The 17,599-nt window shown below is 38.3% G+C and overlaps 1 protein-coding gene across 2 annotated transcripts in view; it reads left to right on the forward strand.

Annotated features, from left to right (window-relative positions):
* The first annotated feature begins 15,307 nt into the window (after positions 1 to 15,307).
* DLGAP1 (DLG associated protein 1) overlaps positions 15,308 to 17,599 on the forward strand; it is a 243,643-nt gene continuing 241,351 nt past the window's right edge. The window contains exon 1 of one of the 2 annotated variants that reach the window (XM_050942123.1): positions 15,308 to 16,327. In XM_050942123.1, the coding sequence (XP_050798080.1) occupies positions 15,374 to 16,327 (954 nt within the window). In that variant the 5' untranslated portion in view covers positions 15,308 to 15,373. Of the gene's footprint in view, positions 16,328 to 17,344; positions 17,418 to 17,599 lie in introns of those variants that run through there. The other variant, XM_050942126.1, reaches the window with a different exon arrangement.

Consider the following 17,599-nt stretch of genomic DNA (forward strand, 5'->3'; position numbering starts at 1 on the left):
CACTGATGTGAACTTCATTTCCCTTACCCCTGAAATAAAATGTGATGGAGACAGGGAAAGGTGGATGGAAAAAAATTACCATGGTGTTTTGTGTGCAGACTGATTTGAATTCTATGGTTTTCTCATTTTGAAGGTTTTAGCACTTCCTAACAAGCATAGTTCCTCTGAAGCATTTTGAGTGCTTTGCAACTGCTTAATACAAATATTGTTAGAAATGTAAACAATTTTTACAGATCAAAGTGTACATTTAGCTTGTATCATTTAAAACATTCAGGTCAAGCCATTCTGCCGTAAGACCTACAAATAAAAACATAAGAATGACCATCCTGGGTCAGATCAGCGGTCCCCCTAGCCCAGTAACCTGTCTTCCAACAGTGGCCTGTGCCAGATGCTTCAGAGGGAATGAACAGAATAGGGCAATTATTGGTTGATCAACCACCTGTTGATCAAGTTTCTGAAAGTTGGCGGTTTGGATACACCTGGAGCATAGGGTTGCATCTCTGACCATTTTGGCTAATTAATCATTGATGAACCTATCCTCCATGAATGTATCTAAATCTTTTTTGAACCCAGTTATACTTTTGGCTTTCGCAACATCTCTTGGCAATGAGTTCCACAGGTTGACTGCATGTTGTGTGAAGTGCTTCCTTATATGTGTTTTAAACCTGGTGCCTATTAATTTAATTGGGTGACCCCTGCTTCTTGTGTTTAGTGAAGAGATAAATACTTCCCTGTTCACTTTTGCCACATTATTCAAATACAGCACTTGATAAGGAGAGTCTACATTATCCTACATGTATGTGTGCTTTATCATATGGCATTAGGACACATCATACAGAACAAATTTAATAAACTCCTTACAATATCTTTTACAACATACATCTTATTTATGATTTTTTAATGATGAAGTGATAACACACTAATATTGTACCCCTTAAGGATGTGTTACTAGTTGTTCTGACATTATATTTACCAAATATCATAGAAAATAAATATTTTCATTATTACCTTTAAACTAGTGAACCTTCTCAGTCTTATTGAGAGAGGTTCTAAGATTAAACATATTCTGTTCCTTTTCACTCTAAGACTGATTTTCATGTTACCTAAATTGTCAATCAGGAGTAACTCCACTGAGGTCCATAGAGTTATACCAGTGAATGTCTGATGAAAGCCAAGACAGAAGCCATTTCCATCATAATGCCCAGGCAATGGCTGCTGGGACCCTACCATGTCCCCCCCAAAAATTAGGGTTAAGGTGGGCTATAAAATGGGGGTTGGCTCTCTGCCGTGCCAATCATAGGAGCCCTGCACACCCCCCACCACCATGTTTCCACTCCTGTAACAAACATCTCATTTAAATCCCTTACCAAACCATTCATCTGAGCACTGTGTCCCTTCCTGATGGAGTACCTGCACTGGACATCCGCCCCTCACTTATGTAATGAGTTGCGATATCATAGCCTAACTCTTGTTACCTACTCACTCTTACTAAGCCCTTCCCCAAACCTGCTGGGCAGCAGGCGAAATAGTCTCTACTCTGAAAAAATTTCTTCTCATTCCCTTGAGAAAGGAGTGGCTAGCACAGTGCCCACAGCAGATCCTGACCAAACCTGGTATTTCACTACTTGCGAGGTTGCAGGGTGCTCTGCCTGATTTGGGAAAGAAGGGTTATCTCCTGCCAGCCTCACCCTTTATCAACTTCTTCTCTTGTGGTCCCCTGAGCATTGTCATGCTAACCCATTCTGCATCTGCAGCAATGTCCATGCCTCTCTATCCCCTGCCTTAAAGCTCCCTGGCAAGTGTGACAGTTTCTACACACACACATCGCTTAAGGTACAGTGCTGTCATTGTTCCTGTCCTGTAGAGCTAAATAGACAACATACAGTAATGAGACTGGAGATGTGACCAAGTCAGGCATCCTTCAGTAATAACATGCCCATTTACCTATTGATGATATTTCACCTCTGCTGTTTACGATTCATTTCTAGAGAGAACATATGCCGTGACTGAGACTACATGGCTTGAATTCTGTTTATCATGTATATAGGAACAATAAGTACATCTAACAAGCCTCCACTGGAGGCTCCATCTTTTTCTTCTGAGAACCAGTGCTTCAGAATTAACCATCTGTGACCTCACTAATTTGATGAAAAATCAGTCCCAGACCATGCAAATAAAGATCAGTCAATCAACTACACACAGAACTGTAGCGCTGGCCAGTTCAATCCAGAATATCAGAGAGTTTATTCATTGTTTCTTTTGAGCTAACGATGTTAGTCAAGTTCCTACATCCCTATTTTTACAAAACTGAGCAAATAACTGGTAGCAAATAATTGATGCAGTGGATTTTGCGTCTTCGTTTGCTAATTGTCCACAAGCAATTTCTGGATTTCTCATACTCGTTCAATATTTTAAATTATTAATTGAATAGTTTCTATGAGTGATTTTTAGTTTTGTTATTTGCAAGTCATTCATTGCAAGTATTCAAAATCCAATGTTTGAGCTATGTTAGTTTTGATTTGACCCATGGAGTACCCAGCATTCTTTTCTGCTACTTAACTGGATGAGCATAACTCTTAAAATCAGGGGTTTTTTGTGATTACGGAAGTTCAAAACTTGCTTTCCATGAGTATTCTATGCTGCTGTCTTAAAATTAACAGTTTGCATACACATTCAGGTCACTGAAATATTCATGAAAGAAGAACACAAAAAGGCCATGATCATAGCTGAAGCAAATTACATTTTTGTTTGGACAAATATTAGTGGAAATATTTTGATGTATTCAGCCAAATCTTCAATTTTCCCAGTCAGGCTGATGGCCAAAAGAGAATCCAAAATTGTGATTGTAGGCTTTTAAAAGCCTTTAAATTATATTTATTTAAGATATATATATTAAGTGCTTCCATATTTAAGGTGGAGTTGATTTGATCTTTACATATGAATACAGATTAACTTCCTTAAAATTACAGCACTTACTGTTTGAGCATTGAATGCATTTTCTAAGAATTTATAAGTAATTCAATTAATTAGTTTAAGTTAAAATTAATTTTAAAATGGTTCCCAACTGTGCATTTTCATACCTTAACATGTTTGGATTTCTTTTGAATTTATAATGCTTCTTTTGGTGATAATTATAGCATCCCTGTTCTATTTTACCCTTATATTTGATATTTACTCAATTTTAGTGCCAATTTGCTGCAGGATTTTTGTTTGTTTTTGTTTTAATCTGGGAATATAGTTAGATATATTAAATTTGTAAATTATGGAACAAACCAATCAAGCAGTACAGTGTCAACAAAAAGTAATATAGTAGGTTTTGGCAGTTCAGTAAAGTGAATTAGAAATCCTTTCATGAATTGTACGAGACCTTACATTTCTTTTTGTTAATTGTCTGTTTAAACAACATGATACATTTACCAGTACCAGTACCTTCAGATAATCCTTTTATGTGGGTCAAATAATCTCAAGAGTCCACCATATTAACATTTTTTTTTAATAAAAGGGTGTGTGGAAATTAGCTCAGGAAAAATCCAAGCTCCTTCTGATCTTGTGATTTACATAAAAGTGAGATGAACTCAGTATTAATTATTTGGCTCCTGTTGCTTCTGGAATGAGGAGTTTGTAGAAGATGATTTTGAAGAGGGCATTCTAAAAAGTAATTCCAGTTTTGAGCTAAGCAAAGGTATATTGTTCTTATTTTATCAACTGTCTTTGCCAAGGTGGTATATATGAGGTAGTTCAAAAAGTTCCTTAGGGTAGTTCCTCAAGCATATTTCCTGCAGCAGTTGCTAGGCCTTAATATAAGTGAAACTTCCTCACATCTGTACCTCTGGCTTGGTTTCTTTGATGTCCCATTGAAGAGATGTGGTCTGGCCAGATAACTGGTACGAATCAGAGCTCTATGAGGAATCTTCAGGGTCCCCCTAATTTCTCCAAAGCATTCATATGTTATTCACAACACTGTCACTGAGTCCTACCTTACAAATATTTTTCCCCAAGAACTAAAAACCCATCAGCACCATATCATAGTCTGTAACGAGCAATTTCATGGATAGTTTTCTGATCCAAGGATAGAACTTCTTCCACAGCACCCTTATGCCTTGCTAGCCTTTAGGGAGCAGGAGAGCCCAGACCATGACAGTGCAAAGTAACCACGCTGGCAAAATTCTGAATATACTCAAGGCTGCATAATACCTAGCTTGACTGTGAAATGGGTTCCCTTGATGATATTTTCAAGGGTATTTTTATGATTCCTTACAATTGGTTGTCCAGTGACACTCTGATGGACTTGTGGTGGCAGCATATGGAATTCCCAGCTACTAAGGCCAATGGTCTCATCTTTCTTGTCATGTCACTAAGCCCTTCCAAGTTCTTATGTTGCCCTGGTGAGGCTGTTCCATTAGACGCTCAATTATATTTTATTTGGAATGGAGGGGTAGGTAGCAAACCTTCAGGAAAAGCATCATCAGAACTGAGGTTGTTGGTATTATTCCACCATTAGTTCCAGCAGTTGACAACCTGGTCCAGGACAAGAGGCAAATGGAAAGCTTACAGAATGTGATATTGACATGCTGTATGGAATATAATGTTGCTTGGACTTAGAAGTGTACCATGTAAGAAGTAAAGAGTCACTGGCAGTGGATAGTGAAAGGAAACAAAGAATACTATATTTCTGTTTAAGTAGGTCAAGGCCTACAAGCACTCCATGCTGAAAGCAAGAGCAATGGAAAGTGCCTCATAAAACTATATTTTATTATGTTGAAGACAGCCTGGCGCTCTCAGCTGAGGGGGAGAAAAAAATGAAGAAGTGTTTTATTTAAAACAATGTTCAGTTTGATTTTAAATAATATTCTTAGATCTGAATCTAAAAATAAGAGCCATTTTAGTAAAATGAATTTCTGAATTTAATATATCACTATTTGAAAGCATATAAAGTCACATACACACAAACTCCCATCACTATAAAAACTTAGGCCTACTAGTATGTGTTGTGCATGATGTGGACCCCTGCACGTAGGACTAAGAAAAGCCAGGCACCTGACATGAATGTGAATACTGTGATTTCAGGATAGCGTACAGTAACCCTCTTAGAACCACACAAATAATTGTCTGGCTATACTGAAAGGAAGACAGGAGACATTTGATACAGCTTTAATCAGGCTGAACTTTATTATTAGATGTCTGGAACTACCCAGCAGATAAAAATGTACAGTGCAAGTAACTACATGTTCATTCAATAATACCCAGGGGCGCTTCCGCCAGCCTCTCCTCCCTTCATTTTATCCATCCAGGTGCCCCAGCCAGCCCATTGCTGGGACCTTACCACCACCACCCTCATATGAGAGTTAAGGTGGGCAATCAGAAGGGCAGGTGGCTCCCTGCCGTACCATTCAGAGGAGCCTCAAACCCCTCCCCACATTCTGTTCCTTTCAGCAATACCTCCTTTTAAAATCCTTTACCAACACATGCTGACTCACCTGCTCCATGGAAAAAGGGTTTCTCATGCCTGGGCTTGCTTCTTTCCAACCCCCTGCCCTTCCAGTCCCAGGCAATGAGTCTGCAGTACTGCGCTGTATCCACACCTCCTTTTGCAGCAGCTTCTGACCTCTTCCCCTCCACTTCCCCTTCCCCCATCACTGTTGCCTTTCTCTCAGCAAGATGGACAATGCCTCTTCCCCCTGTCCCGCAAGTTAACGGAGTGTGGTCAGTATCTGAGGTCAGAATTTAGCCCTAATTCTTGCTGCAAAAATGGAGTGCTACAGAGTTTCACGAGGCTCAGACTATTAAACTAGCGAGCAAAAAGTGGATTAGTAATCTTGCAGATGCAACTGTGGATAATGTTAGTGGAAGTCCCCACATAGGCTTTGATCAGCAGTGTTCATTATTCTGTTGTAAAATAATTACCGATTACCAAATGGCTGTCCTATTATCAGTGATGAGTAGTGTAGGGATTACTCAGATCAAATCCTGCTTTTATAATATACATTAAAGGTTACCTTTTTAAAAAAAAAATGACCGGGATTTGACAACATGAAAATACCTGACTTTTTATAGTATTGTACATTACGTGCATTGTATGTGGGTTTTGTCTGCTGAGCATCGCATTCTGATTGAAAACATGAGCCTTCAGCAGTTTATAAGTGAATAATTTATACAAAATGAGTCCTTTCATATCTCTGCGTGTAAGTTCTTAATGTAGCACTTCTTGTGGCAGTACTTCCCTGTTCACAAGACCGTCCGTGTTGTTGGGATGTCCAGGGTATATTCTGGGACTTGCCTCTACTGAGAATGCAAGACAAGTTCCTTCTCTGTGTGATCCTGAACAGTTCCAGTCATTTGAATGCTATGAGACCAGCAGTGATCCAGGTTCTCCTTTCCCTTTATGATGTCTAGCTGTGAAATAATAGAGAATCTGTGTGCCACTACAATAAGTGAAAGATCTTTAAAATTTGCAACCAAAACAGATACTTTGCAGATCCTTAGGTTTGAAGTGAGGTAAATGACACAAGACAGCCAAGTGGTATATAACCATATAGTTCCAAATTATGGTATTTTGCTTTTCTTCTCAAATATCCCTCTTGAACTTTCATGAAACACTGTTAACAGAATGCTAAGGTAGCATTCAAAAGTCAGAAAATAGAATTAGAGCTTCATATGCGACCTTAAACTGATCTCCTTATACATATCCTTTACAGTATAGTCTTTAAATGTATATTCACATAGTGTTTCCCAGATAGTACAATTTCATATATTTTCCTACACACACACAATACACATCCTTCTCCCTCTCCCTCTCTCTCTGTGTATATATACATACACATTTCTAGTCATTTAAGAATTTAATTATGTAACAATAATAAAGAATTCATAACAAGACAAACTCTCCAATTATATAATAATAATGTGTGTAACATAATATATTGCTCATCTAGTCATTTTAATGCATCAAAAGCAGCTGGGTCATTTTCCTCCTCAGAGGCAAGAATAGAAAATGGCAATTATGAATCTGCGATAGGACCTACAGTACCAGAAATTCTACATACAATATGCTGCATCCTACTCTGAGAGACAGATTCTGTACTGAAGTACCACAGAAAATGCATGACTACGAGCAGTCTAATTATATAGTATATCATTATTTATCATAATGGACCTGACTTTGAAACACATTAAGGATCAATTGTGTATGTGTGTGAATGAGGTAAATGGGAGTGAAAATTATCACTGTTTGCCATTTTTATAGGCAGTTCCCAGATTTGTGCATGCAATCCAAATAATTGCACAGCTAACATGATTAAAATTCAGTCTCAATATGTCAAAATGTCGCGGAGATGTATTACTGTTGCAGCTTTTGCAGACTTTGTAATGGTATTTGAATGTGACTCACAGATTAATTATGTGTTAGAAAGTTCTTGCAGTGACTACAATCTTAGTGACACACTCAGAGAAGAATTAATTTATTATTAGCCATAAAGACAGAAAACTACCAGAGACAGATAACATGGTAAGCTTGGACTTCAATACTGTCTCACCACAAACACCCATTTTGGTGAAAATCTGGTTCCTATGTGGATATAACATGTAGAACCCCTCAAGTGTACGTTTAGCTGTTTCCATTAGGTGTATCTAATGCAGTGAGTCATTTGAGATCACATTCTAGGGCAGTGGTTTTCAAACTGGGGGGTTGGGACCCCGAGGGGTTGTGAGGTTATTACATGGGGGGTTGCGAGCTGTCAGCATCCACCCCAAGCCCCATTTTGCCTCCAGCTTTTATATGTGTTAAATATATTAAAAAGTGTTTTTAATTTATTAGCGGGGGAGTCACACTCATTGTCTTGCTATGTGAAAGGAGTCACTAGTACAGAAGTTTGGGAATCATTGTTCTAAGGTATAAAAGTTTCTGGCACCCTTCACCACAGTCATTTGTGAACTTAAAAATGTTGGGGTGCGATAATGCAGATAGGAAAAGTAGACAAGGACAAAAAAAGTGTTTTTGTTATAATCTATCCATTCTAATCACATAATCCTGTTGTTTCTCTCTGTTGTGAGGTTTTCTTCAGTGCTATGCCAATTTCAATACACTGCTCAAAGATCAACCAGAGTGTGATTCTTTTCTTTGAGTGTCTCTCCCATTTATTGATCTGTCTATAAAGTTGGAAAAAGCAGAACGCTTCTCTTGAGGATTCTCTTCTGCTGTTCAAAGCTGTAATTATAATTTAAATGTCATTTGGCTGGTCTGACTGCTTGGCATGGCACCAAAATCTGTGCATTCTTTTGAGACGTTTACCCTAAACACATTTCACTTCAGGACATATGTCAAAAAGGATTGGAAAAATTAATGTGGCATCTTATTTTCTTTTTGTTGAACTCGGGATACCTTTAACAAAGTACACGGGCACATCTTTTTACATACGTATCCTTGTATTTATTTTTATACCTGCTTGATTGTGATGTAACACTGACATTATTAAAGCCAATAGAAAGGCCAGCCCAGAATAACTGGTTGTAAAATATCGAGACTTGGGAGATCAGTGCTCTGCGTTATGACTGAGAAGTGTATGGCAGTTTGATTCTCAGTCCAAATGTATTTTTCCTGTGTTTGTAAGAGGTGTCAACTCTTGAGGCAGCATTTTCAATCCCTGGTATTCTCTGTTAACAGCTATTCTTTCTGGTGACACACATTAAGTATATGGATGAAATCCTCAGGATTTAGTATGAAGATAAGGAGAATTTCCTCCATTTGTCCAGGATGGATACAATAGGATCAAATGTGAGAACTGTTATAGATGACAACATTAAAAAGCATATTTATGGGGGGAAATGTGTTCATATGTTCCAAATAGCCACACACAATACCTTTGGTAAGACTATTCTGTTTTTAGACATAGAGGTCCCAGTTCAGGACAGCATCCCAATACAGGAAGGGTGCTTAAGTGCTTTCCTGAATCAGAGCCATAGTTTTAGTCTGACCCAGTCTGAAACTGAGATTTCAAAATCAGACTGTGACTCACTGTATGATATTTCAAAAGAATTATGTTCACTGCACAAAGAAAATGCAACCTCCAGAGCAGTCTGGCCCTCATTTTCTCAACAGATGTGTACTGCAGGGATTACGTAATGTGGTTAGGTGACTTTTACCCTTAAATAGGAGATCATACATTGCATATAAAGTAATTATTTGGTCTCAGTATTGTATATTGCTTATACAGTTTTCATGTTCACTTGTTGCTCATAAAATTCTCAATTCCTTGAAGTTTTTCTATATTTAAAATATGCAATATATATACAAATATAATTAGGTGGTGGTTCCTTCAAATGACCTCTCCAATATCAGTTGTACTTCTGTATATTATGGAGTTTGTCTCATTATGAATCTTATGTTGTTGTTGCATAATCAAATTCTGAGATTACTAGAAAAATAATCAGCATTTACTACATATAATATATTGTCCACATGAAAGAAACATCTAACCTATAATGCAATACTTTGTAAGATACTAACTATAACCTATTTCTGAATACATAAGAATACACAAATGTTAACTCTACATTCTATATTTTCTGCTGTACTCTGCTGCATTACCTACCCTCTACAAATAAGGCTACGATTTAGTCATGGGTATTTTTAGTAAAAGTCATGGACAAGTCGTGGGCAATAAACAAAAATTCACAGCCCCTGACCTGTCCATGACTTTTACTACAAATATCCCTGACTAAATCTTTGGTGCTCTGGGGGGGTCCTGGCACTTTTTCTGCTGCGGGCCCTGCTGCTGGCTCTGGGACCCCCTGAGCGTGGCTCCAGCAGCAGCCAGTGCGGCACACCTTGGGGCCGCCCCAGCTGCTTGGGCAGCCCTGGGTTTATCTGCATTGACTGCTGCAGATGTCATGGAGATCCCAGAAAATCACAGAACCCATGATCTCCATGACAGACTCACAGCCTTATCTATAAATATTATTTGCACATGATTGTAACTAAAGAATTTTGCTACCTCATAGTTTCTTCATGTTTTTTATGAAACACAAGTAATGTAGTTGTGTGATTTTCTCAGATAAAACTGGAGAGGCTGTTCTACATATCACTAAATCTTTTTAAAAGGGAGACGTTTCCACAGACATCTAAAACAGGAAACAGGTTTCTGGAAAGCATTGCACATTAATAAACACAGAATATAGATGATTTATGTATCAGTTAATACAAATACAGGTTCTGATGGTTTGTATGCCAGTTTGATTCCAAACCATGCTAGTGGTATATGAATAATCTAGGGCACAATGTTCCAGCACATTACATCATACCAACATATAACTGATACATGTACTATGTACTGTAATATGTGTGGTCATACTGTGTCAGAAATAAGTATGAATAGGTTTTTATCTCCTCTCCTAAGGCATACTTAAAATAACAGTGGCAAACATAATACTGATTCTAAATAAGATTAGACTTCTGCAGCCTTATAAGATAATGTTTTATTTCTCTATTATGTCATCCATCACTATGCTATCGAGTGGTCTTTTGTTCTTCTAGTCACAGAGCTGCTATTTCCATTGTTTATAAATCTGTAATATCTTCAGAAAGTATCCTTTTTTTTTATGATTGATTAAACAGTTGTGGTTTGGCCAAGGTATAACAATACAGCACAAACTCAATTTTCCTCATCTCAGCTACTCGTGATATGATCAGATTCCCCATTGGTTATTAATGACACTGAAAAATTCCTTGATAGGTTTAACCAATTCTGTTATGTAAAATAATATATAATCATATTAAATCATTTCCAAATGAGATGAGGGGATGCAGTTGTTTAATATCATTTGTCAATGTTTCAAGTATTTTCTGAATGGAGTTTACATAGTAATGAAAACAAATGTGCTTTATACTGTTCATAAGGATAGTCCTTTAAATATGTAGTATAAGTGCTATAAACCTCTGTAAATAGGGAAAATATATCACCACTATGCTTTATTCAATGTAATGTACATTAGCGCACCAACTTAGCCTGATTCTTTTCTGTTTTTGTTAGGTCCTCCTATAGTAGCAGAATAATTAAAGTACAGTGGGACATATCTTTGTTAATTCGATATTTGATTTATAATAAAAGAATGGAGTTCATTTCTGGGTAGATATTTTCAGCGTTATCATTTTCACAACACTCAATGCAATGTAAGGACCTCTATAATAGAATAACAGCCTACGAGTTAAGAATAAAAAAAATTTGACTCTGCCTTTACATTATATAGAACACATTTCTGGCCTTTATTCCATCTGTATCCATATCTTTAGATACTGCTGATCACTCCCTTCTCCATGGCAGCCTGTTTTTCCTCTTCTGGTTCTCCTACCATTGTGAGATCTTCAGCACTGCTTTAGGTGTTTCTTTTCATCTCTGATACCTTTTTTGTAGTGGTCCTGCCAGGCCTTATTCTTAGCCACCTCCTCTTCACTGTAACCCTGCATACACTTGTGAGTGGAGAGGGTTATCTTCTTCATGGCAGTGACTTTCAAATCTCTCTCACTCTCGGTCCGGTCCCTTTTCTCCTGTTTATCCCGCATTTTCTCCTGGATGATTCATTGACAACACCGACTTAATATGGATATGAAACTGGACTCTAACTTTCCCCTAAGCCTCTCCACGATCCGGTCGTCCAAGACCACAGAATGTCCATTAGTAAAATTATTCTTCTCTTCCATCAGTCAAACCATATCTTCCATCTCTTTGAAGCCCTCCACCTTGCACACCGCATCTAGCATCTTTGCCTTCTGGTTCCCACACAGCTCTGCTGCAGCCTACAAATCAGACCTTTCCTCTTATGGTGCTCTTGTTCCTTCCCACAACCACTCCACACCACCAGTGACACCAGCCTAAATATGCCATCCATTTCCTTCCCTCTCATCTCCAAGACTTCTTCCATGCTGCCCCCTTATGCATGGAATGGCCTCCCTATAAAGTCTTCAAACTCTTCTCCCCTCCCCCATTCAAATTTCTCCTCTTTTTTTTTTTTAAGGAATCCACTACCAGTTGGGGGGAGGGATAGCTCAGTGGTTTGAGCATTGGCCTGCTAAACCAGGGTTGTGAGTTCAATCCTTGAGGGGGCCATTTAGGGATTTGGGGCAAAAATCTGTCTGGGGATTGCTCCTGCTTTGAGCAGGGGGTTGGACTAGATGACCTCCTGAGGTCCCTTCCAACCCTGATATTCTATGATTCCATGAAATTGCTACTTTGACAATACCCACACATTGGGAATTCATAACAACATGAATAACTAAAAAATAAAAGTTGTTCACTCACCATTCTGGATTTTTCTACTCCACCCTGTCTCCTTTAGGTCTATATTTTAGATTGTAAGATCTTTGGGAGTGGAATTGTTGCGATCATTTTCTTGTGTGGTGAACTTGTATTTTGTTAGCGCTAAAATAATAATAATTATGTAATCTTAAGGCTCACAATATGACATGAAGGGATTTTTGTCAACATTATTACATGGATGAAGCCCCCATTTGCCAAGATTTATAGTGTGAACCTTTATTCATAGATATTAAAGAATGGGGGAGACTTATTTGGTCATCAGGTCCATTTTGCAGAACTGTTCTTGACAGTATAGTCTTTGTCAAGTTGCATTTTAAATTACTCAAGTAATAGAGCAACTACCATTTGCCTTGGGAATCATGGCTGTTCCACAGCCTAATAGATCATGTTGGTAAAGCTGTAAAGTGCTCTTTACAACTGCTAGATACTTTAAGTACAGTACTGTGTAGTTGACAAGACCTGAGCTCTGAATATAGTCTCTTTTAGTGCTTTTAAAAGTACTTTAGGTCATGTCTCTATTTGAGTAAACCAGTGAGCTCATCTTGTTTGAGTATTTCAAATGCCATCTGTGATATTTTGAAAACTTTTTAGCATTCAAGATCTCCGGACAGTGAACATTTTCTGCATTGCACAGAGGTGGTATGGAAGAGTGAAATGCAGCACATCCACATCAGATCTGAAGCATATCGAGAAACATTTTTAGCTTGCTGGAGATTCAGAGGAAAATATAAAATATGTTCTGGTTAATGCAAAACAGGCTTTGCTAGATCAAGACTAATTTAATGCTGTCTTTGTGGTTGATTTTCCGGTAGATGTCATTAAAACATAAACATTTACCTGATGAAAATATCTTACAGTTGCCACTGCAGGTGCTACACAAGTCTTTCCACATTCCCAAGAAAGACTCAGATTGAAATAGTGTTCCAAGAAATACAATGCAGTATTAGCCCAATGGAAACAATAGTGTAGGTGAGAAAGTTCCCGTTCACTTATCTTAAAAGAAGCTGCAAAGAGACTGCACAAGGAGAACTCCCCAAAAATGCCCAATGCTGCTGCATCACCCTTCTATGCACCAGCTCCTTAGACATTGCTATGAATTATTTTACAACATTAGCAATTCATACATTAGCAGTGTAGATGTTGCAGCAACATTACTTCAACTGGTCCTTTGGACTGCTAAATTTGCCACTGGTGGGATATGAACTGGGGACATGTAGATTGAAAGGTTGTAGTTATTGAATCACTTGAGCTAAAGGAATATATCTGGCTGTGAGTTGTAGTACTGTAACCTTTGAAAGTCACTCTGAGGCCAAATATTTCCAATCCACTCAAGTAACATAGTCTTTTGGATTTGAAAAAGCAATGTAAGAGATTTGGTTGTACAAATCCCATTGACTTTAGAGGGGGCAGTGATACTGAAACACTTATTCTCATAAATTTTCAAAGAACTAAAGTCTGAACACCAAATACCAGTCCACTGTAAGTCTAAAATATTTCTGTTAAAGAGTAGAAGTAAGTCAATAGGTATGTAATGGTTCCAAAGGTGTGTACTGTAAAACAATTACAGCTGGGGTATGTTTTCATGGAGTCCGCAACCTTTATTATTATTTTATTATTGATTTGATATTGCGCTTATATACTGGGGCGGGGAAGAGGATGAAATGCTCAGACAATATACTGCATAAATCTATGACCATCCCCTTCTTCCTGCACCTCAGCTTTATGCCTTGCTCAAGCACTGGCCAGGGTTCTGTCTTTTCAAGACTTTTCAAAAAGCATTACACAGAATTAAACCTCAGGGCTATTGTATGTAAACTCCTGATAAATGAATGTTAATAGTTCCCAGTTGATTTCAAAGAGTGCATACCCTACTTTTACTAAAAACAAACATTTAATGCACACACAAACACCTTGTAAATAGTATTTGGAGTACATGAATAACTTTTAAACACAAGCTATTAAGCAGTAAATTTACGGTGTTTTACCTACATTTACATGTTCTCATACAGACTTTCCTCCTGGTCCTGTGTCAATCAACTGAGTCTGCTGGGCTGTTTTTAACTTTTGTCTGTAACCTTCCCCCTCCCACACACCCACCTTGCTCTCTGATTGAGTCAACCTAGTCATCCTCTGAAACCTATCACCTGCCAGGCGAGTTGCCCACAATGAAAACATCATATAGAGCCTTAGAACAGCTACTAACCATATATGGTAATTACCACACCATGTTGTGGAAGTTTCTGGGTCTTTCTGTGTTACCCTGACCTTCTCTCTGCTCTTCTGCAAAGACACAGACTATCCAGCTGAGATGCATGTCTTCCACACTGCTTCTCTGCCCTAAAGAAATAGTCTCATGCTGCAATATAAAACATGTGAGTTATTCTTAGTGTAGTATAAGAAAGAAAAGATGCTTACAATCTAAGTAGACAAGACATAAACTGAATGGAAAGTACACTTGGAGCCTGATCCTATATCCAGTGATGTCAGTGGAGCGACTCTCATTGACTTCACTATGCTTTGCATTGGGCCATAAGTAACTCAGAAAATGTTCTGAAAGAGCATGATTTTGTTTAATGAATTCAGGCCTGATCTTGAAAATATGCATGTGAGTAATTTGAGATCCACTGAATATACATATAAGGATTTGCACACATGCATAAGTGTTTGTAAGACTGGGGCCTTAGAGAGTACAATACAGCATTTTTACTGCTGTTAGTCAGTTAGCAATGGCGGGTTTTACAGAAGAAAATCTTCCCTTGTCTAGTTTTCACTTTTTAGAACAAGTTCACTTTTTTTGTAATTTGTTGAGCTATCCTTTGTGTGATGATATAAGGCCATGCATAAAGGGTGACCAACTGTCTAACAAAGGGGTGTGAGAAAGGATTTTATGTTTAAGATTTTTGATATTAAAGGCAATTATATGAAAAATATGCATGTCAGTTACTGCAGTGGCTTAAATATCTCACATCTTCTGATGTTTTCCATTCTTCTAGGCCTTTCTCTGAGAGCTATCTGTAACATAACTAAACATATTAGATGACTTCGAGATACTCTTTACATCAACAATGAAAGGATTATCCAGCAACCGCAGTCATCATCATGGGATTACCTGTGATGCGCCATGTGACAGTCTGCCACATCACCCAGACAGGCAGCCATATTTGTTAAATCCAGTGGACCCTCACCCTGCAGATCATCCTTATTATACTCAGAGGAACTCTTTTCAGGCAGAATGCATGGTACCTTATAATGATCAAATTGCCAGCAGCACATTTCCTCGGCGACATTACAGTTCCCACCATGAACTTAAAGACGAGTGTGCTCTTGTTCCCCATGGAACAGCTAACAAAACTAATCGCATTCCTGCCAATCTTTTGGACCAGTTTGAAAGGCAGTTGCCTCTTAATCGTGATGGCTACCATACCTTACAATACAAACGGACTGCCATGGAACATCGCAGTGACAGTCCAGGGAGGATCCGCCACTTAGTTCACTCTGTTCAAAAGCTCTTCACAAAGTCTCATTCTCTTGAAGGACCATCAAAGGGAAGTGTCAATGGTGGCAAAGCAAGCCCCGAGGAGACTCAGACTATGAGGTATGGGAAGCGTAGCAAGAGTAAAGAAAGGAGGTCAGACGGCAAGTCCAGATCCAATGCACCAGGATGGTGGAGTTCAGATGATAACTTGGACAATGATGTTTGCATTTATCATGGTCCCAGTGGAGTTATGACTATGGGAAGGTGCCCCGATCGTTCCACTTCTCAGTACTTTATGGAAGCCTATAATACTGTAAGTCAACATACTGTGAAGTCATCCAAAAGCAATAATGATGTCAAATGCTCTACTTGTGCAAACCTGCCCGTGAATTTGGATGCCCAGTTAATGAAGAAAAGCTCTTGGTCCTCTACATTGACAGTGAGCAGAGCCCGTGAGGTTTACCAGAAAGCTTCAGTTAATATGGATCAGACACTAGTGAAGTCAGAGGCATGTCAACAGGAGCGATCTTGTCAATACCTTCAGGTATAGTATGTAGTATTGATTGCTGTTTACTGAATTGTTCTTTTTGCAGATGTTTTTTCACTCTGATATTTCAGAGGTCATCGTCTATCATGTTTTCAGAGGTCATTGGACGTAGAAAAGGGAAAGGGGTAATCCAGATAAAATTTAAAATAAATTTGCATTTTATTGCTAAAAGTGAAGTTTCAAATGAACTTTTCCAGTGGGCAACAGGCTGATTTTTATTTTTTTTTATTTTTTTGCATGTGTGGGAAGAATGAGAGCTTTGTGGGGGGGGGGGGTTGGATTCAAAAGGCAGTCACAGCAGGGACATAGGGAATTGGAGGTTGCTTTGCTTGTATTTAGCATTACAATGTCACTCAACAGGATGTTACCAGCAGAGGTGCTGGAACAATTTTTCTAGTGGGGATGCTGAGAGCCATTGTACCTAACTGAAAACCCTGTATATAATGGGAACCACTTCAAGCCTGGGGGTGCTGCAGCACCCCCAGCAACCCTTGTTCCAGCACCGATGGTTACCAGTATATAAATTCTTTGGTTTCTGTAATTTCAGGATTTGCCTTCATTAGTTCTTGTTTTATTATGAAAATTGGAGACCCTTTGGAAACTTTGAGATGTCTTAATCCTTTATACACCAGTAAAAAAAATTGCTATCTGTTTTTCCACAAAAGATGAATTAGTTATTGTGAAGTGTCCAGATTTGTATCTCTGGCTATTTCTCTTTTTCTTATGGCATTGATTCAAAAACATAAAATTGAAAGGCTGTAATGATTGCTTGTTCTGATTATACACTTTAAGAGTACATCACCTACTCCCTCACAAGCTGTTTGCAGTTAATAAAGCGTCACTATTTTTCACCAGTATTGTATCTTTAAATGTCAAGAATCAGATGTCTGCTCTTGGAGCTATCACACTGCCGGTGAATGTGTGTGGCAGACACATGGATCAGAAAATATTAAAACTGTTTCATTCTTAGTTGAGCTGTGGATAGCTTTTATGCGTTTTAAACAAAGCAGTTATGGCACATCTAAGTGTATGTGTAAAATGGAATAACGTTACACAGAGAAGAGAGAAGACCATGAGGAAAAAAGAGGTTTGAGAAGAGAACTTTGTTTTGCTTTAAAATAATGGAACTCTTGCATGTTTATATGTATACAGCAGCCCATTTTTCTAATGTGATTACCTTTCTGGGACATTCCGTTGCCACATTTTGTTGCTCAGGTCATTACTCAGATAAAGGGCAGGATTCAGATGTCCTATTAAGGCACCCACATT

Source organism: Gopherus flavomarginatus, chromosome 2 (genome assembly GCF_025201925.1).
Source record: "Gopherus flavomarginatus isolate rGopFla2 chromosome 2, rGopFla2.mat.asm, whole genome shotgun sequence".
Taxonomy (NCBI): domain Eukaryota; kingdom Metazoa; phylum Chordata; order Testudines; family Testudinidae; genus Gopherus; species Gopherus flavomarginatus.